This window comes from Scyliorhinus torazame, chromosome 19 (assembly GCF_047496885.1).
Source record: "Scyliorhinus torazame isolate Kashiwa2021f chromosome 19, sScyTor2.1, whole genome shotgun sequence".
NCBI classification, from domain to species: Eukaryota; Metazoa; Chordata; class Chondrichthyes; order Carcharhiniformes; family Scyliorhinidae; genus Scyliorhinus; species Scyliorhinus torazame.
In genome coordinates, this window is record NC_092725.1 from 93,783,779 (window position 1) to 93,809,746 (window position 25,968).

General features: G+C 51.0%; 1 protein-coding gene across 16 annotated transcripts in view; it reads right to left on the bottom strand.

The window, feature by feature from the left end:
* Positions 1–25,968, bottom strand: part of mybpc1 (myosin binding protein C1) — a 203,378-nt gene that overhangs the window by 25,323 nt on the left and 152,087 nt on the right. For all 16 annotated transcript variants that reach the window (XM_072484804.1, XM_072484802.1, XM_072484799.1 and 13 more), the window contains 4 exons: positions 19,354–19,549; positions 16,766–16,905; positions 11,951–12,110; positions 623–759 (listed from right to left, as the gene is read on the bottom strand). In XM_072484804.1, coding sequence (XP_072340905.1) covers positions 623–759; positions 11,951–12,110; positions 16,766–16,905; positions 19,354–19,549 — 633 coding nt within the window. The remainder of the gene's footprint in view (positions 1–622; positions 760–11,950; positions 12,111–16,765; positions 16,906–19,353; positions 19,550–25,968) is intronic.

Below are 25,968 nucleotides of genomic sequence, written 5' to 3' on the forward strand. Positions count from 1 at the left end.
AGGTTCTTGCTAAAACTCTTTCTCCTTGCTCAAAACCTCTTGGTTTCGATGTCACGTGGGAAACAAATCATCAATGGAGCGGGGAACCCATGGACAGAGTAATAGACTTTGATATAAAAGTCAGTCAGACTTGGAACCGACACGTCAGACCCAGCTGGGATCTGAAGAGTATCGTACATACTTTGCAATAAAATTAATTCCTCTTTATCCAGTCAAACCCCTCTGTGGTCACTAAAGTCTTAAAAACCCATTCTGTTCAGTACTGTTCTTCAGGGAAGGTAATCTACCATCCTTGCCTGGTCTGGCTTACATGTGACTCCAGACTCTTAAAAATGCCCTCTGAGACGGCCTAGCAAGCCAGGGAAATTAGGAATGGGCAATAAATGTTGGCCCAGCCAGCGACACCCACATCTCATGAATGTATTTTTTTAAAATTGAAAATATTCAGATGTAGGAAGCTTTTGCAGATAGCCAACATTGTTGAGAGTAAAGACTGAAGACATATTTAATATTGAGCAAGGATTGATTACATTCAGCAATAGCAATTAGAACAATATAATATTAAAGGAATTTTGATTTGAGTGAAATTTGGCAATTTTTCCACCACAAAATGTGTCAGTACCTTGGGGTTGCCCCTAACACTGCAGTTCAAGGTCGCATTGTATCCAGCCACAGCTACAGTATTGATCAGAGGATGTGTAAACTTCGGCACCTCCTGAAAATCAAAGTCATTGTACTTGGGAGGTTTTAATGCCAAACCTACAAGAGAGAATAGCAGTTAGAACATGGCACCCATTGGAGCTGCGTTGTCTCAGCACCAAAGTTCAGTGACATTACAGCAATAACTTGTTTGTACAGAACACCTCTAGGCCCTTCACAGGGGCAATTATCAAACAAAATTTGACACTGAGCCACATAAGGGAATATTAGGACAGGTGACCAAAAGCTTGGTCAAAGAGGTGGGGAGGTAGGTTTTAAGGAAAGCCTTAAGGGAGGAAAGAGGTGGAGATCTGGAGAGGTTTAGGGAGGGAATTCCGGAGCTTAGTTTCCAGGCAACTGATGGCACGGCTGCTAATGGTGGAGTGATGAAAACCGGGGGGGGGGGGGGGGGGGTAACTTGAAAACAAGGATAGAACATAGAAAAACACAGCACAGAACAGGCCCTTCAGCCCATGATGTTGTGCCGAACCTTTGTCCTAGATTAATCATAGATTATCATAGAATTTACAGTGCAGAAGGAGGCCATTCGGTCCATTGAGTCTGCACCGACTCTTGGAAAGAGCACCCTACCCAAGGTCAACACCTCCACCCAACATTAAGGGCAATTTTGGACACTAAGGGCAATTTATCATGGCCAATCCACCTAACCTGCACATCTTTGGACTGTGGGAGGAAACCGGAGCACCGGGAGGAAATCCACGCACACACAGGGAGGATGTCCAGACTCCGCACAGACAGTGACCCAAGCCGGAATCGAACCTGGGACCCTGGAGCTGTGAAGCAATTGTGCTATCCACAATGCTACCGTGCTGCCCTTAAGAACAAATTAATCTACACCATATCATTCTACCGTAATCCATGTACCTATCCAATAGCTGCTTGAAGGTCCCTAATGTTTCCGACTCAACTACTTCCACAGTCAGTGCATTCCATGCCCCCACTACTCTCTGGGTAAAGAACCTACCTCTGACATCTCCCCCTATATCTTCCACCATTCACCTTAAATTTATGTCCCCTTGTAATGGTTTTTTCCACCCGGGGAAAAAGTCTCTGACTGTCTACTCTATCTATTCCCCTGATCATCTTATAAACCTCTATCAAGTCGCCCCTCATCCTTCTCCGTTCTAATGAGAAAAGGCCTAGCACCCTCAACCTTTCCTCGTAAGACCTACTCTCCATTCCAGGCAACATCCTGGTAAATCTCCTTTGCACATTTTCCAAAGCTTCCACATCCTTCCTAAAATGGGGCGACCAGAACTGTACACAGTACTCCAAATGTGGCCTTACCAAAGTTTTGTCCAGCTGCATCATCACCTCACGGCTCTTAAATTCAATCCCTCTGTTAATGAACGTTAGCACACCATAGGCCTTCTTCACAGCTCTATCCACTGAGGGGCTGGTTTAGCACATGGCTAAATAGCTGGCTTTTAAAAAGCAGGCCAGCAGCATGGTTCAATTCCTGTACCAGCCTCCCCGAACAGGTGCTGGAATGTGGCGACTAGGGGTTTTTCACAGTAACTTCATTTGAAGCCTACTTGTGACAATAAGTGATTTTCATTTAATTTCATTTCACTTGAGTGGCAACTTTCAAAGATGTATGAACATAGACCCCAAGATCTCTCTGCTCCTCCACATTGCCAAGAACTCTACCGTTAACCCTGTATTCCGCATTCATATTTGTCCTTCCAAAATGGACAACCTCACACTTTTCAGGGTTAAACTCCATCTGCCACTTCTCAGCCCAGCTCTGCATCCTATCTATGTCTCTTTGCAGCCGACAACAGCCCTCCTCACTATCCACAACTCCACCAATCTTCGTATCGTCTGCAAATTTACTGACCCACCCTTCAACTCCCTCATCCAAGTCATAAATGAAAATCACAAACAGCAGAGGACCCAGAACTGATCCCTGCGGTACGCCACTGGTCACTGGGATCCAGGCTGAATATTTGCCATCCACCACCACTCTCTGACTTCTATCAGTTAGCCAGTTTGTTATCCAACTGGCCAAATTTCCCACTATCCCATGCCTCCTTACTTTCTGCATAAGCCTACCATGGGCAACCTTATCAAATGCCTTACTAAAATCCATGTACACTACATCCACTGCTTTACCTTCATCCACATGTTTGGTCACCTCCTCAAAGAATTCAATAAGACTTGTAAGGCAAGACCTACCCCTCACAAATCCGTGCTGACTATCCCTAATCGAGCAGTGTCTTTCCAGATGCTCAGAAATCCTATCCTTCAGTACCCTTTCCATTACTTTGCCGACCATCAAAGTAAGACTAACTGGCCTGTAATTCCCAGGGTTATCCCTCGTCCCTTTTTTGAACAGGGGCACGACATTCGCCACTCTCCAATCCCCTGGTACCACCCCTGTTGACAGTGAGGACTAAAAGATCATTGCCAACAGCTCTGCAATTTCATCTCTTGCTTCCCATAGAATCCTTGGATATATCCCGTCAGGCCCGGGGGACCTGTCTATCCTCACGTTTTTCAAAATGCCCAACACATCTTCCTTCCTAACAAGTATTTCCTCGAGCTTACCAGTCTGTTTCACACTGTCCTCTCCAACAATATGGCCCCTCTCATTTGTAAATACAGAAGAAAAGTACTCGTTCAAGACCTCGCCTATCTCTTCAGACTCAATACACAATCTCCCGCTACTGTCCTTGATTGGGCCTACCCTCGCTCTAGTTGTTCTCATATTTCTCACATATGTGTAAAAGGCCTTGGGGTTTTCCTTGATCCTACCCGCCAAAGATTGTTCATGCCCTCTCTTAGCTCTCCTAATCCCTTTCTTCAGTTCCCTCCTGGCTATCTTGTATCCCTCCAGCGCCCTGTCTGAACCTTGTTTCTTCAGCCTTACACAAGTCTCCTTTTTCATCTTAACAAGACATTCAACCTCTTTTGTCAACCATGGTTCCCTCACTCGACCATCTCTTCCCTATACATATCAAGGACATATAGTACCTGTTCCTTGAACAAGTTCCACATTTCACTTGTGTCCTTCCCTGACAGCCTATGCTCCCAACTTACGCACTTCAATTCTTGTCTGACAACATCGTATTTACCCTTCCCCCAATTGTAAACCTTGCCCTGTTGCACGCACCTATCCCTCTCCATTACTAAAGTGAAAGTCACAGAATTGTGGTCACTATCTCCAAAATGCTCCCCCACTAACAAATCTATCACTTGCCCTGGTTCATTACCAAGTACCAAATCCAATATTGCCTCCCCTCTGGTCGGACAATCTACATACTGTGTTAGAAAAGCTTCCTGGACACACTGCACAAACACCACCCCATTCAAACAATTTGATCTAAAGAGTTTCCACTCAATGGGCGTCATTCTCCGACCCCCCGCCGGGTTGGAGAATCGCCGGGGGCTGCCGTGAATCCCGCCCCTGCCGGTTGCCGAAGTCTCCGGTACCGGATATTCGGCGGGGGCGGGAATCGGGCCGCGCCGGTTGGCGGGCCCCCCCCGCTGGATTCTCCAGCCCGGATGGGCCGAAGTCCCGCCGATAAATTGCCTGTCCCGCCGGCGTGGATTAAACCACCTTTTGAACGGCGGGACAAGGCGCGCGGGTGGGCTCCGGGGTCCTGGGGGGGGGGCGCGGGGCAATCTGGCCCTGGGGGGTGCCCCCACGATGGCCTGGCCTGCGATCGGGGCCCACCGATCCGCGGGCGGGCCTGTGCCGTGGGGGCACTCTTTCCCTTCCGCCTCCGCTACGGTCTCCACCATGGCGGAGGCGGAAGAGACTCCCTCCACTGCGCATGCGCGGGAAACTGTCAGCGGCCGCTGACGCTCCCGCACATGCGCCGTCCCGATATGTCATTTCCGCGCCAGCTGGCGGGGCAACAAAGGCCGTTTCCGCCAGCTGGCTTAGCGGTAATCCCTCCGGCGTCGGCCTAGCCCCTCAGTGTTGGGGCTCGGCCCCCAAAGATGCGGAGCATTCCGCACCTTTGGGCCGGCGCGATGCCCGTCTGATTGGCGCCGTTTTGGGCGCCAGTCGGCGGACATCGCGCCGTTTGGGGAGAATTTCGCCCAAGGTTTCAGAAGTTGACGTCACCCATGACTACTACCCTGTGACTTCTGCACCTTTCCAAAATCTGTTTCCCAATCTGTTCCTCCACATCTCGGGGGGGCCTATAGAAAACTCCTAAGAAGGTGACTGCTCCTTTCCTATTTCTGACTTCAACCCATACTACCTCAGTAGGCAGATACTCCTCGAACTGCCTTTCTGCAGCTGTAATACTATCTCTAATTAACAATGCCACCCCCCCCCCCCCCCCCCCCCCCACACACCTCTTTTACCACCCTGCCTAATCTTATTGAAACATCTATAACCAGGGACCTCCAACAACCATTTCTGCCCCTCTTCTATCCAAGTTTCCGTGATGGCCACCACATCATAGTCCCAAGTACCGATCCATGCCTTAGGTTCACCCACCTTATTCCTGATGCTTCTTGCGTTGAAGTATACACACTTCAACCCATCTCCGTGCCTGCAAGTACTCTCCTTTGTCAGTGTCACCTTCCCCACTGCCTCACTACACGCTTTGGCATCCTGAATATCGGCTACCTTAGTTGCTGGACTACAAATCCGGTTCCCATTCCCCTGCCAAATTAGTTTAAACCCTCCCAAAGAGTACTAGAAAACCTCCCTCCCAGAATATTGGTGCCCCTCTGGTTCAGATGCAACCCGTCCTGCTTGTACAGGTCCCACCTTCCCCAGAATGCGCTCCAAATATCCAAATACCTGAAGCCCTCCCTCCTACACCATTCCTGCAGCCACGTGTTCAACTGCACTCTCTCCCTATTCCTAGCCTCGCTATCACGTGGCACTGGCAACAAACCAGAGATGACAACTCTGTCTGTCCTGGCTTTTAACTTCCAGCCTAACTCCCTGAACTCCTTTATTACCTCCACACCCCTTTTCCAACCTACATCGTTGGTACCAATGTGCACCACGACTTCTGGCTGCTCCCCCTCCCCCTTAAGGATCCTGAAGACACGATCCGAGACATCCCTGACCCTGGCACCCGGGACGCAACATACCTTCCTGGAGTCTCGCTCGTGACCACAGAATCTCCTATCTATTCCCCTAACCATTGAATCTCCTACAACTATTGCTTTTCTATTCTCCCCCCTTCCCTTCTGAGCCCCAGAGCCAGACTCAGTGCCAGAGACCTGGCCGCTAGGGCCTTCCCCCAGTAGGTCATCCCCCCCAACAGCATCAAAAACGGTGTACTTGTTTTGAAGGGGAATGGTCACGAGGGATCTCTGCACTGTCTGCCTGTTTGTTTTATTTCCCCTGACTGTAACCTAGCTACTCTTGTCCTGTACCTTGGGTGTGGTTACCTCCCTGTAACTCTTCTCTATCACCCCCTCTGCCTCGCGGATGATCCGAAGTTCATCCAGCTTCAGCTCCAGTTCCCTAACACGGTCTCTGAGGAGCTGGAGTTGGGTGCACTTCCCGCAGGTATAGTCAGCGGGGACACCGGTGGTATCCCTCACCACCCACATCCTACAGGAGGAGCATGCAACTGGCCTAGCCTCCATCCCCTCTTACCTTACAGAATATAGCTGCCCTGTGGACCAACTAGACCTCCGCCCTCCGACTCTGCTCCCAGTCAGCTACACTCTCTGTAAACTCCTGGCTCCCTTCTCGCTCTTGCGGAAATGTAGGAAACAAAATGAAAGGAGTACCTTAGTCCCTCCTCACCTAACTCCCTCAGTCACCAAACTCTGACTATAGCACTCAAATGCACCAAATTCAGCACTCCCTCAGTCACCAAACTCTCACTATAGCACTCAAATACACCAAATTCAACACTCCCTCAGTTATCAAACTCTCACTATACCACTCAAATGCACCAAATTCAGCACTCCCTCACTCACCAAACTCTCACTATAGCACTCAAATGCACCAAATTCAGCACTCCCTCAGTCACCAAACTCTCACTATAGCACTCAAATGCACCAAATTCAGCACTCAGTGCAAACAAAGTCTGCGCTGTAGTGGATCACTTTTATACTGTGAATCTCGCCTCTGAAAACTGGCCTAATCCAATTAACTAATTAATAAGCTCCAGCTGCAAGTACCTACAAGTAGAACCTTTATTTAAAGCTCATTGAAAATTCACCTTCTTCTAAACCAAACAGCAACTTTTAAATTAATTAACTAAATAAAAGACTAGACTTTAGATAAAAATGAACCCTTATACTCCCTCAGTCACCAAACTCTCACTATAGCACTCAAATGCACCAAATTCAGCACTCACTGCGAACAAAGTCTGCACTGTAGTGGATCACTTTTATACTGTGAATCTAGCCTCTGAAAACTGACCTAATCCAATGAACTAATTAACAAGCTCCAGCTGCAAGTACCTACAAGTAGAACCTTTGTTTTAATCTGATTGAAAATTCACCTTCTTCTAATGATAATTTTAACATTTGAGGTGTTGCCAGACTGAGAGTTAATGAAGGTCAGTGAGTCTCAGGGGTGAATGGGTTAACAGGACTTAAAAGGCAGCACATTTTGGAGGTGTTTAGACAGGAGGGAACCACAGCCTTGAAAAATGACCTAAATTAGATGCATTATACAGACATTGTCCTGTTTTATTGGCCAGAAAATCAGGAGAAGAGCCCTGTCAAGTGGGAGGAGTCCAGGAAAGGGGGCAGCATCTTCAGGAGGAAAATCAGGAAGGACCTTTTCACACCAAGGTGAATGACGCTCCGGAATTCTCTCCACCCGAAAGTTGTGGATACTGGAGGTCAACTGGAATCTTTCAGACAGAATTGATAAGTTTTTTTTCTCGGGTAAGGTTAACAAACGGCTTACAGCAAAGGCAGAAACACAGAGTTTGGTCTAACAGAACGGTGAAACGAGCCTGAGAAGCTGAGTGGTCTCCTTTTTAAAATTATTCTTTTGAAGGAAATGAGCATCGCTGGCAAGGTCAGCATTTATTTCTCATCCCTAGTTGCCCTTGTGAAGGTGGTGGTGAGCTGCCTTCTTGAACCGCTGCTGTACATTCAGTGTAGGTGCACCCACAGTACTGTTAGAGAGGGAGTTCCAGTACTTTGACCCAACGACAATGGTATATTTCCAAGGTAGGATTATGTGTGACTTGGAGGGGACCTTGCTGATAAGAGTGTTCCCATGTGTCTGCTGCCCTTGTCCTTCAAGTAGAGGATGTGTGTTTGGAAGGTGCTGTCGAAGGAGCTTTGTTGAGTTGTTGCAGTGTATTTTGTAGGTGGTACACACTGCTGTTACTGTCTGTCAGTGGTAAAGGGAGCGAATATTCAAAGTGGTGGTTGGGGTGCCAATTAAATGGGCTGCTTTGTCCTGGATGGTGTAATGCTTTTTGAGTGTTACTGGCGCTGCCCTCATCCAAGCAAGTGGCGAGTACTGCATCACACTCCTGACTTGAGCCTTGAAGATGATAGACAGGATTTTGGGAATCAGAAGATGATTTACTCTTTGCAGAAGTCAAAGAACAAAGAAATGTACAGCACAGGAACAGGCCCTTCGGCCCTCCAAGCCCGTGCCGACCATACTGCCCGACTAAACTACAATCTTCTACACTTCCTGGGTCCGTATCCTTCTATTCCCATCCTATTCATATATTTGTCAAGATGCCCCTTAAATGTCCCTATCGTCCCTGCTTCCACTACCTCCTCCGGTAGTGAGTTCCAGGCACCCACTACCCTCTGCGTAAAAAACTTGCCTCGTACATCTACTCTAAACCTTGCCCCTCTCACCTTAAACCTATGCCCCCTAGTAATTGACCCCTCTACCCTGGGGAAAAGCCTCTGACTGTCCACTCTGTCTATGCCCCTCATAATTTTGTATACCTCTATCAGGTCGCCCCTCAACCTCCTTCGTTCCAGTGAGAACAAACCGAGTTTATTCAATCGCTCCTCATAGCTTATGCCCTCCATACCAGGCAACATTCTGGTAAATCTCTTCTGCACCCTCTCTAAAGCCTCCACATCCTTCTGGTAGTGTGGCGACCAGAATTGAACACTATACTCCAAGTGTGGCCTAACTAAGGTTCTATACAGCTGCAACATGACTTGCCAATTCTTATACTCAATGCCCCGGCCAATGAAGGCAAGCATGCCGTATGCCTTCTTGACTACCTTCTCCACCTGTGTTGCCCCTTTCAATGACCTGTGGACCTGTACTCCTAGATCTCTTTGACTTTCAATACTCTTGAGGGTTCTACCATTCACTGTATATTCCCTACCTGCATTAGCCCTTCCAAAATGCATTACCTCACATTTGTCCGGATTAAACTCCATCTGCCATCTCTCCGCCCAAGTCTCCAGACAATCTAAATCCTGCTGTATCCTCAGACAGTCCTCATCGCTATCCGCAATTCCACCAACCTTTGTGTCGTCTGCAAACTTACTAATCAGACCAGTTACATTTTCCTCCAAATCATTTATATATACTACAAAGAGCAAAGGTCCCAGCACTGATCCCTGTGGAACACCACTGGTCACAGCCCTCCAATTAGAAAAGCATCCCTCCATTGCTACCCTCTATGGCCTAGCCAGTTCTGTATCCACCTTGCCAGTTCACCCCTGATCCCGTGTGACTTCACCTTTTGTACTAGTCTACCATGAGGGACCTTGTCAAAGGCCTTACTGAAGTCCATATAGACAACATCTACTGCCCTACCTGCATCAATCATCTTAGTGACCTCCTCGAAAAACTCTATCAAGTTAGTGAGGCACGACCTCCCCTTCACAAAACCGTGCTGCCTCTCACTAATACGTCCATTTGCTTCCAAATGGGAGTAGATCCTGTCTCGAAGAATTCTCTCCAGTAATTTCCCTACCACTGAAGTAAGGCTCACCGGCCTGTAGTTCCCGGGATTATCCTTGCTACCCTTCTTAAACAGAGGAACAACATTGGCTATTCTCCAGTCCTCCGGGACATCCCCTGAAGACAGCGAGGATCCAAATATTTCTGTCAAGGCCTCAGCAATTTCCTCTCCAGCCTCCTTCAGTATTCTGGGGTAGATCCCATCAGGCCCTGGGGACTTATCTACCTTAATATTTTTTAAGACACCCAACACCTCGTCTTTTTTGATCACAATGTGACCCAGGCTATCTACACCCCCTTCTCCAGACTCAACATCTACCAATTCCTTCTCTTTGGTGAATACTGATGCAAAGTATTCATTTAGTACCTCGCCCATTTCCTCTGGCTCCACACATAGATTCCCTTGCCTATCCTTCAGTGGGCCAACCCTTTCCCTGGCTACCCTCTTGCTTTTTATGTACGTGTAAAAAGCCTTGGGATTTTCCTTAACCCTATTTGCCAATGACTTTTCATGACCCCTTCTAGCCCTCCTGACTCCTTGCTTAAGTTCCTTCCTACTTTCCTTATATGCCACACAGGCTTTGTCTGTTCCCAGCCTTTTAGCCCTGACAAATGCCTCCTTTTTCTTTTTGACGAGGCCTACAATATCACTCGTCATCCAAGGTTCCCGAAAATTGCCGTATTTATCTTTCTTCCTCACAGGAACATGCCTGTCCTGTATTCCTTTCAACTGACACTTGAAAGCCTCCCACATGTCAGATGTTGATTTGCCCTCAAACATCCGCCCCCAATCTATGTTCTTCAGTTCCCGCCTAATATTGTTATAATTAGCCTTCCCCCAATTTAGCACATTCATCCTCGGACCACTCTTATCCTTGTCCACCAGTACTTTAAAACTTACTGAATTGTGGTCACTGTTACCGAAATGCTCCCCTACTGAAACACCTACCACCTGGCCGGGCTCATTCCCCAATACCAGGTCCAGTACCGCCCCTTCCCTAGTTGGACTGTTTACATATTGTTTTAAGAAGCCCTCCTGGATGCTCCTTACAAACTCCGCCCCGTCTAAGCCCCTGGCACTAAGTGAGTCCCAGTCAATATTGGGGAAGTTGAAGTCTCCCATCACCACAACCCTGTTGTTTGTACTCTTTTCCAAAATCTGTCTACCTATCTGCTCCTCTATCTCCCGCTGGCTGTTGGGAGGCCTGTAGTATACCCCCAACATTGTGACTGCACCCTTCTTATTCCTGATCTCTACCCATATAGCCTCACTGCCCTCTGAGGTGTCCTCTCGCAGTATAGTCCCAGACTTTGACCTGCCCTTGTGGCCACTATATTTATATGGACAGTCCAGTTCTATTTCTGGTCAATGTTAACCCCAAGATATTGATATTCCTGTAGTGATGTCCTGTGATGTCTTCCTGTTCCTATGTTGCAACTAGTGTAGAGACTTAACAATAATGAGAATTAATGATAGGTCAATGTAAATGTAGAATGGACAAATGATTATGATGAGAAATTCCGGGCTGGATTCTCCGTTTCAGGGACTAAAAACGTTGTAAAACCTGTGGCCTTTTACGCCAGAAAAACTGGAGTCAAAAGGCCACATATTCACAGCGCTGCAGGGGGATAGCAGGGACCTGTCGTGAAGCTCGCAGCTTTAGCTACAGATACGTGCCCACGCACTTCAGGTCAGAGGCCGCGCATGCGCACGGCGGCAGCCTGCAGCGGTCGCGCCGTGCTCCATGGCTGACTCAGACCGCGGAGCAAGACCTTGTAAATAGTGCCCCCGATCGGCCGCGGATCTGACCCGGATCGCCCGTCCAAATATAGCCCGGTCCCTTATGAGGCTCCCCCCCCCCCCCCCCAACCTTCCGATCGGCCCGCTCCCGACCATGGCGGCTGCGGACTGAGCTCGCAGCCGCCACGCGAGTATCCCGAAAAGCGGAGACCATATTAGAAATACGCCGTCGGGACTTCGGCTGGTCGGGGGCGGAGAATACGGGTGCTGGCCGCTGGCAATGGCTGCTTGTGGGTGACATGCGGCGCAGCGTACTTCCCGGGTATTCCGCTTTTCGGGGGCTGGAGAATCGAGGAACCAACGCTGGTCCCGATTCCATGAGTGAAAGTGGATTCTCAGCCCCGGCGCCGGACGCGATTTCGGCTTCAGGGTGTGGAAAATCCAGCCCTCCATCCTTCAGTTAATTGATTAATAAAAGGCAATTGGCATCTCTTCCAGTCTATGGGTAGTTTTTGCGAGCTAAAGGAGAACCTCTTTAGATGCGACCACAGACCAGAGATAAGGGAGGGGTCAAATTTTCATGCTCAGAGCAGCCTCTTACGAAACGATTATGAAAGGTTTAATTGCATGAAAGCATTTAAACAGACCTTCCTTCTGAATCAGAGCACTGTTCTTTGTTACTGTCGCATCATCACTCAGTCCACACATATTCTCGGAAAAGACTCTGAAGTAATACTCGTTTCCGATGATGAGTTCAGTTATGACGCAGTTGTTTCTGTGGTAGTGCTCGATCACTGTGTACCAATCCTAGAGAGGGGAAGGAATTATCACAAATTTAATATGTTGCTGACTTGTCTGTTCTGTAACGGTCTAGGCGTATTAAACTTTCGCATTAAAGGATGCGGCAAAATGAGGATCATGGGCGTGATCGGCACATTGTGCCCGAAAAGCAGAGCGCCACGGCACAATGTGGTGGACAGAAGTCAGGAGACCCCGCTCCCGGGATCTACCCAGCTTGAATTGCCTCACGAGATCTAATGCAATCCCGTGAGATGTTGCGATGTAAATCCCACCCATTGTGGGCGGGATTACTTTCTGGCAAATCTGCATATTAGAGTGAGACAGCGAGCCTCACTCTAATATGCAGTTCCCCAAGGCACCCGACACGTTGGGATCTATCCCCTTCAGAGACCGTGGGCGAGTGCAGTTCAGTACTGGTCCACAAATAGGGACCAGCTGGAATGGAACTCGAGGGGGCCTTGCGAGGTATCGGAGGCCCTCAGGTACACGCCTTTTTGGAAGGTGGTACCCTGGTGCTTCTGGTGCCACCTGGGCACCCTGGTACTGCCGGCCTGGGGGTGTGGGGCAGTGTCCATGTGTGTGGGGGGTGATATTGTCCATGGGCTGGGGTTGCGGGGTCCCACAAGCTCACTTAGAGACCGGGGCACCGTTTCAAAACGCCGCCCCGATCTCTGAGTTCAGCTTCCCAATGCTAAAAAAATTCTAAATGTGGCCTAAACCGATGAGAAACTCCCCAGTGGTGGGGAACTCACCGGCAGAGCTGGCAAGAAACTCCCTGTAAAACCCGCCATAAATTAGCCAAGAACATTTTTGGGAGAATCGCGCTGGTAGAGACATCGGGCGACATTCTCCCCAACGGCGCGATGTCCGCCGACTGGCGCCAAAGACGGCGCCAATCAGACGGGCATCGCGCCGGCCCAAAGGTGCGGAATGCTCCGCATCTTTGGTGGCCTAGCCCCAACATTGAGGGGCTAGGCCGACGCCGGAGGGATTTCCGCCCCGCCAGCTGGCGGAAATGGCGTTTGTTGCCCCGCCAGCTTGTGGAAATGGCGTTTGGTGCCCCGCCAGCTGGCGCAGAAATGCGGCGCATGCGCGGGAGCGTCAGCGGCCGCCGACAGTTTCCCGCGCATGCGCAGTGGAGGGAGTCTCTTCCGCTTCCGCCATGGTGGAGGCCGTGGCGGAGGCGGAAGGGAAAGAGTGCCCCCACGGCACAGGCTCGCCCGCGGATCGGTGGGCCCCGATCGCGGGCCAGGCCACCGTGGGGGCACCCCCCGGGATCAGATCGCCCCGCGACCCCCCCAGGACCCCGGAGCCCGCTTGCCTGGTCCCGCCGGTAATTACCAGCTTTGATATACGCCGGCGGGACAGGCAATTTCTGGGCGATACTTCGGCCCATCCGGGCCGGAGAATCCAGCGGGGGGTCCCGCCAACCGGCGCGGCCCGATTCCCGCCCCCGCCCAATCTCCGGTACCGGAGACTTCGGCGGGGGCGGGGGAGGGATTCACGGCGGCCAACGGCCATTCTCCGACCCGGCGGGGGGTCGGAGAATGGCGCCCATCTTTCTTTCAACAGGTTCATGAGTGTTCGGAATTCTCTATCCCAAAAGGCAGTTGAAACAGAGGGAGGAATTTTCCATCGGCAGGATCCTCTGCTCTGCTGGCAACGTATCCACACTCGTGGGTTTCCCGGTCATGTGGGATGGCCACATTGGGAAATTCCATTGGCTGACTGCTGAAACAGATGATCCTGCTGCCAACGAGTGCACGCCGTGCAGGAAAATGCAGCTGGCGGACCAGAGAATCCTGCCCAGTTTGGCCAGGACACCCCCCCCCGCCCCCCCCCCCCCCTGGCGCTCCACCCTCCCCATTGGCCTCCAGTGGAATCTTCCGGTCTCGCCAAAGTCTATGGGCATTTACATGGCTCACCCGCCCCGCCACTGGGAACCGGCCACAAGGTGCGACTTTGCCGGATCCAGATGATCCCACTAGTGGGAGGGGCAGGAATATTGTTAAAGCAGAATTAAATAAATTGTTGATTATCAAGGGGGTGAAAGGTTATCGGGGGTAGGCAGAAGGTTATAATTAATTAAATCAACCATGATTCTATTAAATGGCGAAGCAGGCTCGAAGGACCAAGTAGCCTCCTCTTGCTCCTAATTTGTATGTTTGTAAGACAAACCCTTGACTCCCCTTGAGTCTGCTCATTTAGTCAATATGATCCTAGTTCATCATCTCTGCCTCATTTTTCTGCCCCACCCCATATCCTTTCAGGAATAAATTCTTCTGCTTTCATGAGTCACCTGGAGTCTTACAGGACCCAATAATCTGAAAAATCCTCAAACTGTTGAGACCAACAGATCTTAGAATACCGATTTAGGGATGTAGCTGTCATTTAACAGCTCTTCTTCCAACCTCTCAGCCCAAGAAATCCAAACCAGACAAATCGAGTGAGAATCTGAATGTGTATTTGGGACTGAGTTGCTCTGCATTTTCTGGGATGAATGCCCTTTCACCTTGAAGCAATTTGTGTAACTGGTAGTTTGAACACGTTTTGTTTATCATTAATTGTAGGGTGAAGTTTAGTAAGAACTCAGGAATTTGCTTTTAATTCAGTGTTGGTTGTGGGCGTCACTGGCACGGCTGGCACTTATTGGCCATTCCTTAACTCCTTAGAGGGAGCCAAGGGCAAAGAGGAGATTTTAAAAAAGCTTTCAAAATCACGAGGCGTTTTGGCAGAGTAGATGGAGAGATACAGCAGAGAATGGAAATGAGGGATGGGCAACAATTGCTGGCATTGTCAGCGAGGCTCACATGAAAAACAAAATTGAAAGTAGTCATGTGGTTGTATTCATTTTCTGAAATGAAGGGCGGGATTCTCTAATCCCGCGGCAGTGTCCACGCCGTTGTAAACGCTGTCGCATTTTACGACAGTGTGAACGGGCCACTCCCACGACTAATTCTGGCCAGCACGGCGCTGGAGCGGTTCGCGCCGCTCCAGCTGCAGATCCTGGCGCAAACTGTGCACCGCGGGATCCGCGCATGTGCATTTGCGCCAGCGCCAACGAGGACATGCACAGTGGCACCGGCGCCAACACGCACATGCGCCGTGGCCGCCTTCAACGCGCCGGCCCTGACGCAATATGGAGCAGGACTACAGGGGCTAGCGCGTAGGAAAGGAGGCCCCCAGCCACAGAGGCCGGCCCACCGATTGGTGGGCCCGATCGGGGGCCAGGCCACATCAGAGGCCCCCCCAGGGTCGGACCCCCCGTTCCTCCCCCCAAAGGCTGCCACCCGGCCCTTTAAAGGCTGAAGTCCCGCTGGCCCAGAGCAGCTTAGGACAGCGCCAGCGGGACTCGGCTCTTTTTTTACGCCTGCTCGGCCCCTCCGGGCCGGAGAATCGGTGGGCCGCCAATGGCGTGCCGATTTGCGCGGTCCGCCAGCGATGCTCCGACCTGGTTCGGGGTCGGAGGATCCCGCCCGAAACGTTTGGAGGCATGTGGGGCGGGAATTTCCGACCCCCCCCCGCCGGGCCGGAGAATCGCCGGGGGGGGGGGGGGGGGGGGGGGGGAGGGGGGGCGGCGTGAATCCCGCCCGTCGCCCTAACGCCGGATTCTCCGCTGATGGTTTCTCGGCGGGGGTGGGAATCACGTCGCGCCGGTCGGGGGCCGTTGGCAATCGCCCCCCCCCCCCCCAGTGATCCTCCGCTCTGTGATCGGACGAGTGGCCGCCCGTTTTCGGCCAGTCCCACTGGCATAAATCAATCAAGGTCCTTACCGGCGGGACCTGGCTCTGCGGGCGGCCTGCGGAGTCCTCAGGGGGTGTGGGGGGATCTGGCCCTGAGGGGTGCCCCCACGGTGGCCTGGCCCACGATCAGGACCCACCGATCCGCGGGCGGGTCTGTGCCGTGGGGGCACACTTTCCCTCCGCGCCGGATGCTGTACACGTCCGCCATGGCCGGCGCGGAGAAGAACCCTCCTGCGCATGCGCTCGGATGACGCCAGCACACGCTGGCGCTCCCGCGCATGTGCCAACTCGCACCGGCCGTTGGAGGCCCTTCGGCGCCGGTTGACGCGGCGTCAAGTCCATCGGAGGATTCTGCACCTTCCGGGCGGCCCGACGCTGGAGTGGTTCACACCAGTCAGGGGAGAATCCCGCCCGAGGTGTTTCATGTCAAATAGAGAGTGACAGTTAGAGTGACAGAGAGTGAGAGATGGACAGAGATTTACTGAGAGAGTGACAGAGAAAGGGTGACAGAGAAAGGGTGACAGAGAAAGGGTGACAGAGAAAGGGTGAGAGAACATGTGCGACAGCATGTGTGCGACATCGAGTGTGCGACAGACAAACAGCGATTTACTGAGAGTGACAGAGAGAAAGTGACAGGAGTGTGACAGTTACAGATCAAATGACAGAGAATGACATGCGGAGAGACAGACAGACAGACAGAGAGAGAGTTACTGAGAAAGTGACTAAGAGTCACAGAGAGTGACAGAGAGAAAGACAGACAGATAGAGAGAATTATAGACAGTGACAGTCTGACAGACCTTGATAGAGTGACAGCGAGACGGAACGAGAGACAGAGAGAAAGACAGATGGGGGAGCGAGAGTTTGTGAGAGATAGAGAGAGACGGAGAGAGACTGAGCCAGCTCTCATTTCACACTCACCATGGTCTTTTTATCAGCTTTTTGAATCGTGTATCCCGTAATAGCAGCATTCCCATCATCCTTTGGTGGTGACCACTCCAAAGCCACATTAGTGTCCCAAATATCGACAATTTTCACTGTCATAGGTGGACCAGGTTTCTCTGTGGAAAAATCACTAAATTTAACCATTTCCCTTTTTTTCAGGAATCATACATTTCTCGTTTACCTGCTTACCCCGCCATAATTTCTCCGTCTTGCTTTCTCCCTTCAGTTGTGATGTAACTCATATCCTTATCCATTGTCACAGCCACTCATTAGAATATAATTCACTAGATAAAAATCGTACTTTTCATAGAATCCCGAGTGCAGAAGGAGGCCATTCGGCCCATTGAGTCTGCACCGACCCTTCGAATGAGCACTCTATCCATGTCCACTCCCAAGAGCACCCCTATCCCTGTAACCTAACCTGCACATCCCTGGACATTAAGGGGAAATTTATCATGGCCAATCCACCTAACCTGCACATCTTTGGACTGTAGGAGGAAATCGGAGCACCCGGAGGAAACCCACGCAGACAAGGGGAGAAAGTGCAATTTCCACATAGGCAGTCACCCAAGGCTGGAATTGAACTCGGGTTCCTGGTGCAATATTGATAACCACCCACACATCCAAAGACCCTGGAGATTTCTTCTAGCTTCTTGCATCAGATCTCCAAAACATAGATTGCCTTCCACAAGGGATGTAAGATAAAGCCTATATCCATCTCAAGAGTAGCTCCCACCCTTTATTTTTATTATTCATTCATAGGAATTGGGCATTATTGGTAAGGTCAGCATTTGCTGCCTATGTCTAATTGCACTTGAGGAGGTGGTAGTGCGCCACCTTCCTGAATATAACCGAATGGCTTCCTAGGCCCTTTCAGAGGCATTTCAGAGTGAACCACATTGCTATGTGTCTCGAGTCACATGTAGGCCAGAGCAGGTAAGAACAGCAGCTTTCCTTCCCTTAAGGGCATTAATGAATCAGATGGGTTTTTATGACAATCGATGACAGTTTCATGGTCACCATTACTGAGACGAGCTTTCAATCCCAGATTTAATAATTAATTGAATGCTGTGGTGGGATTTGATCTCACGTCCCCAGAGCCTGGGCCTCAGGATTACTAGTCCAGTGACATACCCCACTACAGCCAAAGATAAACAAGTTTCAGCTTACTGCCAAAGATACCCCTACCAGGGATATGAGAGATCCATGCATGTCTGCCTTCTATTAATATAATAGATCCAGATCCTTCTACTAGCTCTGAGAAGGAGGAGAAAATCAGGTGGAAATTCACTACATTAAACTTACTCTTCTATTGCTAATGTAATCACATTCAAAGGAGGAAATAAATCTTTACATCCTTTGCCCAATGAATTCATGTTAACAACATGGCTTCTCCCAGAGACATTTTGAAGGATTCACAGTCTGAGTAACAATCTGACAGGGTGTGAGGTTAACACTGATTCATCAGTACATCGGTCAAGTGTGGACGTCGGGGGAGTGGTTATGAAAGGGGAGAGTTTTAGGGGCTTAATAACCCATGCCAATCCAAATGCTCTGTTCGAAGCTCAGGGCCGGGATCCGACCTTCTGGGGACTAAGCCCCACGCCGGCGGGATAACAGGCGCCAACGACTCTGGCGTCAACGGCCCCCCAAGGTGAGGAATTCTTACCTTTCTAGGGGGCTAGGGTGATGGCGGAGGGATTGGTGCCGCTCCAGCGGTGCCGAAGGGATGGCGTGAGTTTGCGCATGCGCGGAACGGCCGACATGATTCCGCACATGCATGGACCGGCCGCCGTATTCTCGCGCATGCGCAGGGGGTTCTCTTCTCTGTGCCGGCCCCCAGGCAATATGGCGGAGCCCTACATGGGCCTGGCGAGGAAGGAAGAAGTGCCCCCACAGAACAAGCCCGCCCACAGATCGGAGGGCCCTGATCGCGGGCCAGGCCACCATGGGGGCCCCCCCGGGGCCGGATCCCCCCGTGCCCCCCCCGAGGACCACCCACGCATACTCTCCTGCCAGGTACCGCTGGTGCTTGAGTTGAGTGATTCACGCTGACGGGACTGGCCAAAAATGGATGCCGCTTGGCCCATCGGGGCTCAGAGAATCGCCGGGGAGGACACTGTCAACGCCCCTCGACCGGCGTGGCGACGATCCCGCCCCTGCTCCCGCCCCCGCTCCCGCCCGAAAGATGGCACCAGAGAATATGGCAGCCGGGGCAGGATTCATGCCTCCCTCCCGGGATTCTCTGACCTGGCGGGGGGTCGGAGAATCCCGCCCCAGATCTCCATTTGCCTGGACTCTTTGGAAGTGAGAAGCAAGCTGGGATCTTCTGATTGGGGGGCAGCTATGTTTACCACTGAAGCTAAAAGCTGGCTCCGAGGTACATTGGGGTCAGCAGAGGCTCACATAAACCATGACATGGACTCAGGTGTGTGACATCTAGCATTAACATAGCTTGACCCCAAGCTCAATCATTTGGATACAACCTCCCAATTGTTTCCTATTGATCAGAAACATCACAGGTTTGTGTGAGTGTGAAATGTTCTAGCTCACCGTTCACATACCAACTACTTGAACGACTATTGTGGCTTTGTCCTGAATCTTCTCCACTTGGACTGTCAGCTCATAATTGCCTGAGTGTTTGCGTTCAGTCTTGCGGATGAACAGCACTGTGTCGGCATCCGTGTTGCGGATGTTGACTGTATTTGAATCCAAAGGATCTCCATCCTTTGTCCAGATAACTTTTGGCCGAGGTTTACCCTAGCAAAAAATGTTAATTATATTAACAGTGCATTACCCAACTCTGATTTAACACTGATTTTGTAGCGATGGACAGAATCAGCTCCTTCACGTTGTGACTGCTGGAAGATCATAACACAAAAGGAAGGTACTTTTTTTATTTGTTCTTGGGACGTGCATGTCGCAGGCTGGGTCAGCATTTATTGCACATTCCTTGCAGTTAAGAGTCAACCACATTGCTGTGGGTCTGGCGTCACATGTATACCAGACCAGGTAAGGACCACAGATTTCCTTCCCTCACATTCGTGAACCAGATGGGGTTTTACAACAATTGACAGTGGTTTAGTTAGATGGTCAACATTAGAGTTTTGATTCCAGATTTTTATTAAATTCAGATTTCATCATCTGCCGTTGCAGGATTTGAACCTGGGTCCCCAGAGCATTACTCTGGGTCTCTGGTTTACTAATCCAGTGACAATATCACTATGCCAACGCATCTATATCGGACTTTCCAATACTCGGGAGCACCTCTTCACAGCCAATGAAGTGCTTTTCGAAATGTTATAATGAAGGAAACATGGCTGCAAATCTCCACATAGCAAGCTCCCATAAACAGCAATAACTCGATAACCTGTTTCTCATGATCTTGGTTGAGGAATAAATAGCGGACAAGACTAAAATTCTTCCAGATTTCTCTTCACTGCATGCAGTTTATTTGTCGAATTATGTGAAGCTTTAAGATTACTGCACAGTCAATCTTAAAGAAAAAATTGGTTGTGTGTGGCCTGTTCCCCACACAGTTAAATTCCAGATTATTGTGGGGGCATAGTACTCAAGACACTGGAGAAAACTCCCCTTGCTTTCCTCTGAACAGCACCAAGGGGATCATTTACACCCACCCGAGAGGACAGACAGGGGCCTCAATGTCAGTCTGTATATATCCCGTCACTTATTTGTTCTTCATTTTCAAATGAACATGACTCTTGACCAAGAAGAACTCATTTTCAATAAGGCAATCATTTCACTATGTTCTAATATTCACATATTGCCGTGTTTGATAGAAAGCATTTGCGAACATTTTGTGGATGAACAGCTCAGGTAGAACCCGCAGTTTTCTCACTCTTTCACAGAATTTGGGCACCGCTGGCAAGGCCAGCATTTGTTGCCCATCGCTAATTGCCCTTGAGCAAGTGGTGGTTAGCTGCCACCCTGAACCTCTGAAGGCCATTTAACCAGCACCTTCATGTACTCGGGGGTGTGGGGGAGGAGGGGGGGGGGGGGTGTCCACAGGGCTTCCCAGCCAATTAAATAATTTTTTGAAGGATGGTCATTGTTCTCATGCAGAGTCTCTGATCGGATGTATTCCTGGACGTTTCATCACATGACCGCCCCACCCCCACTCTATCGCCATTAGTCACCCAACGTGGAGTACTGCCTTTCCAGCATCATTGAAAAGTGAACAGATTACTTGTTAACTGATTGGATGATTCTCGACTATCAAATCAAAATGACAAAAAGGACATTTTCTATCCTGCCTGTTTGTGCACACAGACTTTGGAGCAATCTGGGGTGGTTGGCATCACCCATGGTGTGTTAATACCAGGTATTGCGGTACCAGAGAGAGGAATAACCATTGGCTAGACCGCGGGGTCTACCATTGGGCAATGTACATAGCCCCACCCTGAGAGGCGGGGTATAAGAACCAATGCCGTCCCAGCAGCCTTCACTTCTGTAACTTCGCTGCTGGGTACAGTTCTATCTGATTAAATTGATACGCAATCAATACGCTTGAGTCCACGTGGAGTCATATCGATTCAGCTTTAATCAGATAGAACTGTACCCAGCAGCGAAGTTACAGAAGTGAAGGCTGCTGGGACGGCATTGGTTCTTATACCCCGCCTCTCAGGGCGGGGCTAGCGCCACCCTTCTGGGACTGGATTTCCAGTGCCACCTACAAAGCCTTACTTTTAAATTCGGCGGCCCTATACCCCCCCTTACGGTTTGCGGCCTCGCGACCCTTAAGGTCGACCCACCTTCCCTGTTTGCGAACCTCACCCCGGATTGCAAACCCGTCGCCACCAGGAGCAGACGGTACAGCGCCGTGGACCGTAACTTCATCAGGTCCGAGGTCCAGAGGCTGCTGAAGGAAGGGGTCATCGAAGCGAGCAACAGCCCCTGGAGGGCTCAAGTAGTGGTGGTTAAGACCGGGGAGAAGCATAGGATGGTCATCAACTATAGCCAGACCATCAACCGGTTTACGCAACTGGACGCGTACCCCCTCCCCCGTATTGCCGACCTGGTAAACAGGATCGCGCAATATAAGGTCTTCTCCGCGGTGGATCTCAAGTCTGCCTACCACCAGCTACCCCTCCGTAATAGCGACCGCCAGTACACTGCCTTCGAAGCAGATGGGCGGCTTTACCACTTTTTAAGGGTTCCCTTCGGTGTCACAAACGGGGTCTCGGTCTTCCAGCGTGAGATGGACCGAATGGTTGACCGGTACGGCTTACACGCAACGTTCCTGTATCTTGACAACGTCACCATCTGCGGCCATGACCAGCAGGACCACGACACCAACCTCCGTAAATTTCTCCAGACCGCGCACCTCCTGAATCTGACCTGCAATAAGGAGACGTGCATGTTTAGCACCGACCGTCTAGCCATCCTAGGCTACGTAGTGCGAAATGGAGTCATAGGCCCCCACCCCGAACGCATGCGCCCCCTTATGGAGTTCCCCCTCCCTCACTGCCCCAAGGCCCTAAAGCGCTGCCTCGGCTTCTTTAGCTACTATGCACAATGGGTCCCTAATTACGCAGACAAGGCGCGACCCCTAATCCAATCCACAACCTTCCCCCTGTCGACGGAGGCCCGCCATGCCTTCTGCCGCATCAAAGCGGACATCGCAAAAGCCACGATGCGCGCCATTGACGAGTCCGTCCCCTTCCAGGTCGAGAGCGACGCGTCTGACGTAGCTCTGGCCGTCACCCTCAACCAAGCAGGCAGGCCCGTGGCTTTCTTCCCCCGCACTCTCCATGCCTCCGAAGTTCGCCACTCCTCGGTCGAAAAGGAGGCCCAGGCCATAGTGGAAGCTGTGCGGCACTGGAGGCATTACCTGGCCGGCAGGAGATTCAATCTCCTCACGGACCAACGGTCGGTGGCCTTCAAGTTCGATAATGCACAGCGGGGCAAGGTTAAGAACGACAAGATCTTGTGGTGGAGGATTGAACTCTCCACCTTCAATTACGAGATCTTGTATCGTCCCGGGAAGCTGAACGAGCCTCCTGATGCCCTATCCCACGGCACTTGTGCCACCGCACAAGTAGATCGCCTCCGAGCCCTCCACGAGGACCTCTGCCACCCGGGAGTTACCCGGTTCTTCCATTTTGTTAAGTCCCGGAACCTGCCTTACTCCATCGAGGAGGTCAGGACTGTCACCAGGGACTGCCAAATCTGCGCGGAGTGCAAACCGCACTTCTACCGACCAGAGAGGGCGCACCTGATAAAGGCTTCCCGTCCCTTTGAACGCCTCAGCATGGACTTCAAAGGCCCCCTCCCCTCCACCGACCGCAACACGTACTTCCTGAACGTGATTGATGAACACTCCCGGTTCCTATTCGCCATCCCCTGCCCGGACATGACCACAACCACCGTCATCAAGGCCCTCCAAACTATTTTTACACTGTTCGGTTTCCCCGCATACATCCACAGTGATAGGGGGTCCTCCTTTATGAGCGACGAGCTGCGCCAGTTCCTGCTTAGCAAAGGCATCGCCTCGAGCAGGACGACCAGCTACAACCCCCGGGGAAACGGGCAGGTAGAAAGGGAGAACGGAACGGTCTGGAAGACCGTCCTGCTGGCCCTTCGGTCCAGGAATCTCCCAGTCTCCCACTGGCAAGAAGTCCTCCCAGTGGCCCTGCACTCCATTCGGTCACTGCTATGTACTACCACGAACCAGACACCTCATGAACGTCTCCTTGTTTTCCCCAGGAAGTCCTCCTCTGGGACCTCGCTCACAACCTGGCTAGCAACACCCGGACCCATCCTGCTGCGGAAACATGCGAGGGCGCACAATTCGGACCCGCTGGTCGAAACGGTCCAGCTGCTGCATGCCAACCCCCAGTATGCCTACGTAGTGTTCCCCGACGGTCGCCAAGATACGGTCTCCCTCCGGGACCTGGCGCCCGCCGGAGCACCACGCTCGCCAGAGCCACTGCCACCCCCCCCCCCCTCCGTACCTGACCGGAGGGTCAGTACTGCTGCCAGAACCCTGACCCAGAGCCGAGCAGGCACCGACGCCCCCTACAGGCACCCCTTACTTCTGCCCATCTTTCGACCTTACAGCGCCGCCTAGGGGCGACGAAACTGCCTGGGAGGAAGACACCACGTTCCCGGAGCCACTACTGCTGGGGCCCTCACCAGGATCAGCGCCGACACTTAGACGCTCCAGCAGGACGACCAGGCCGCCCGATCGTCTGATTGCAGCACCATGAGGAAAATTAACAACGCAAGAACTTTCTATGTAACCCTCGATAGCGTGGTACCTGCAATACCTGGTCCTACCATGAAAAGGCGACAGTAATACTGGCCATCACCCCGCTGGCTCTTTTTTCAACCGGGGGTGAATGTGGTAATACCAGGTATTGCGGTACCAGGGAGAGGAATAACCATTGGCTAGACCGCGGGGTCTACCATTGGGCAATGTACATAGCCCCGCCCTGAGAGGCGGGGTATAAGAACCAATGCCGTCCCAGCAGCCTTCACTTCTGTAACTTTGCTGCTGGGTACAGTTCTATCTGATTAAAGCTGAATCGATATGACTCCACGTGGACTCAAGGGTATTGATTGTGTATCACATGGGTGGTTTGGTCAGAGGAGGGGGTGGATGGGCTGGGGGGGTGGGATCTTAGTTTGCTTTTTCAGAGGTTATGTAGGGCCCAGACTCTGGATTTTTACAGCAACATTAAGGCTGGTGTGATATGCAAACACTTTAACAATATAAACGCTCTCTCAGAATGCTACCTCAGGTGACGGGCCAGGGCTGCAGCCCAAATAGTCCAAAAAATCATTTTTGTGGCTATTTTCTTCATTGGGGCATGGAATGAATCACAGGCAAGGTTTATTTGGAAGGACAGTAATCAGCTGAATGTCGGCTGTACATTTTATAGGTTTTGGGTTGATTTTGACTTTAAGTGTTTGGTTGGAAATCTGCAGGAACAGAAAATCTACTCCTCAAAAGCATGGAAACAATGTACATTTATTGAGCACCTTTCACATCCTTCCAGCATTTCAAAGTCAATTCAGTATTTTATTTTTTAAATGTAGTCACTGTTATAGGAAAACAACAAACCAATTTATGCACAGCAAGCTCCCTCAATACTTTTTTAAAAAATTATAAATTTAGTGTACCCAATTCGTTTTTTCCAATTATGGGGCAATTTAGTGTGGCCAATCCGCCTAGCCTGCACATCATTGGGATGTGGGGGGGCGAAACCCACGCAAACACGGGGAGAATGTGCAATGCTCCCTCAATACTGACCCTCCAACACTGCAACTCTCTTTCAATACTGACCCTCGTATACTGTAATGCTCCCTCAGTACGGATCTTCTGACACTTAGCGCTCCCTCAATACTGGCCCCCTGACTGTTCAACACTCCCTCGGTATTGACCTTCCGACAGTGCAACTCTCATTCAGTCCTGACCCTTTGACAGTGCAGCACTCCCTCAGTACTGCCCCTCTGACAGTGCAGCACTCCCTCAGTACTGCCCCTCTGACAGTGCAGCACTCCCTCAGTACTGCCCCTCTGACAGTGCAGCACTCCCTCAGTACTGCCCATCTGACAGTGCAGCACTGCCTCAGTACTGACCCTCTGACAGTGCAGCACTCCCTCAGTACTGCCCCTCTGACAATGCAGCACTCCCTCAGTACTGACCCTCTGACAGTGCAGCACTCTCTCAGTTCTGCCCCTCTGACAGTGCAGCACTCTCTTAATACTGACTCTCCAACAGTGCAGCGCTCCCTCAGTACTGACTCTTGCACAGCACTCCTCCAATATTGACCCCATGACTGTGCGACACTTCCTCAGTACTGACCCTCTGACAGTGCAACACTCCCTCATTAGTTACCCTCTGACAGTGCAGCGATCCCTCTATACTGACCCTCTGACAGTGCAACACTTCCTCATTACTGACTGACCTCATGACTGTGCAACACTCCCTCAGTACTGACCTTGGACAGTGCAGCACTCCCTCAGTACTGACGTTCTGAGAGTGCAGCACTCCCTCAGTACTGACCCTCTGACAGTGCAGCACTCCCTCAGTACTGACCTCGGACAGTGCAGCACTCCCTCAGTACTGGCGTTCTGAGAGTGCAGCACTCCCTCAGTACTGACCCTCTGGCATTGCAGCACTCCCTCAGTACTGACGTTCTGAGAGTGCAGCA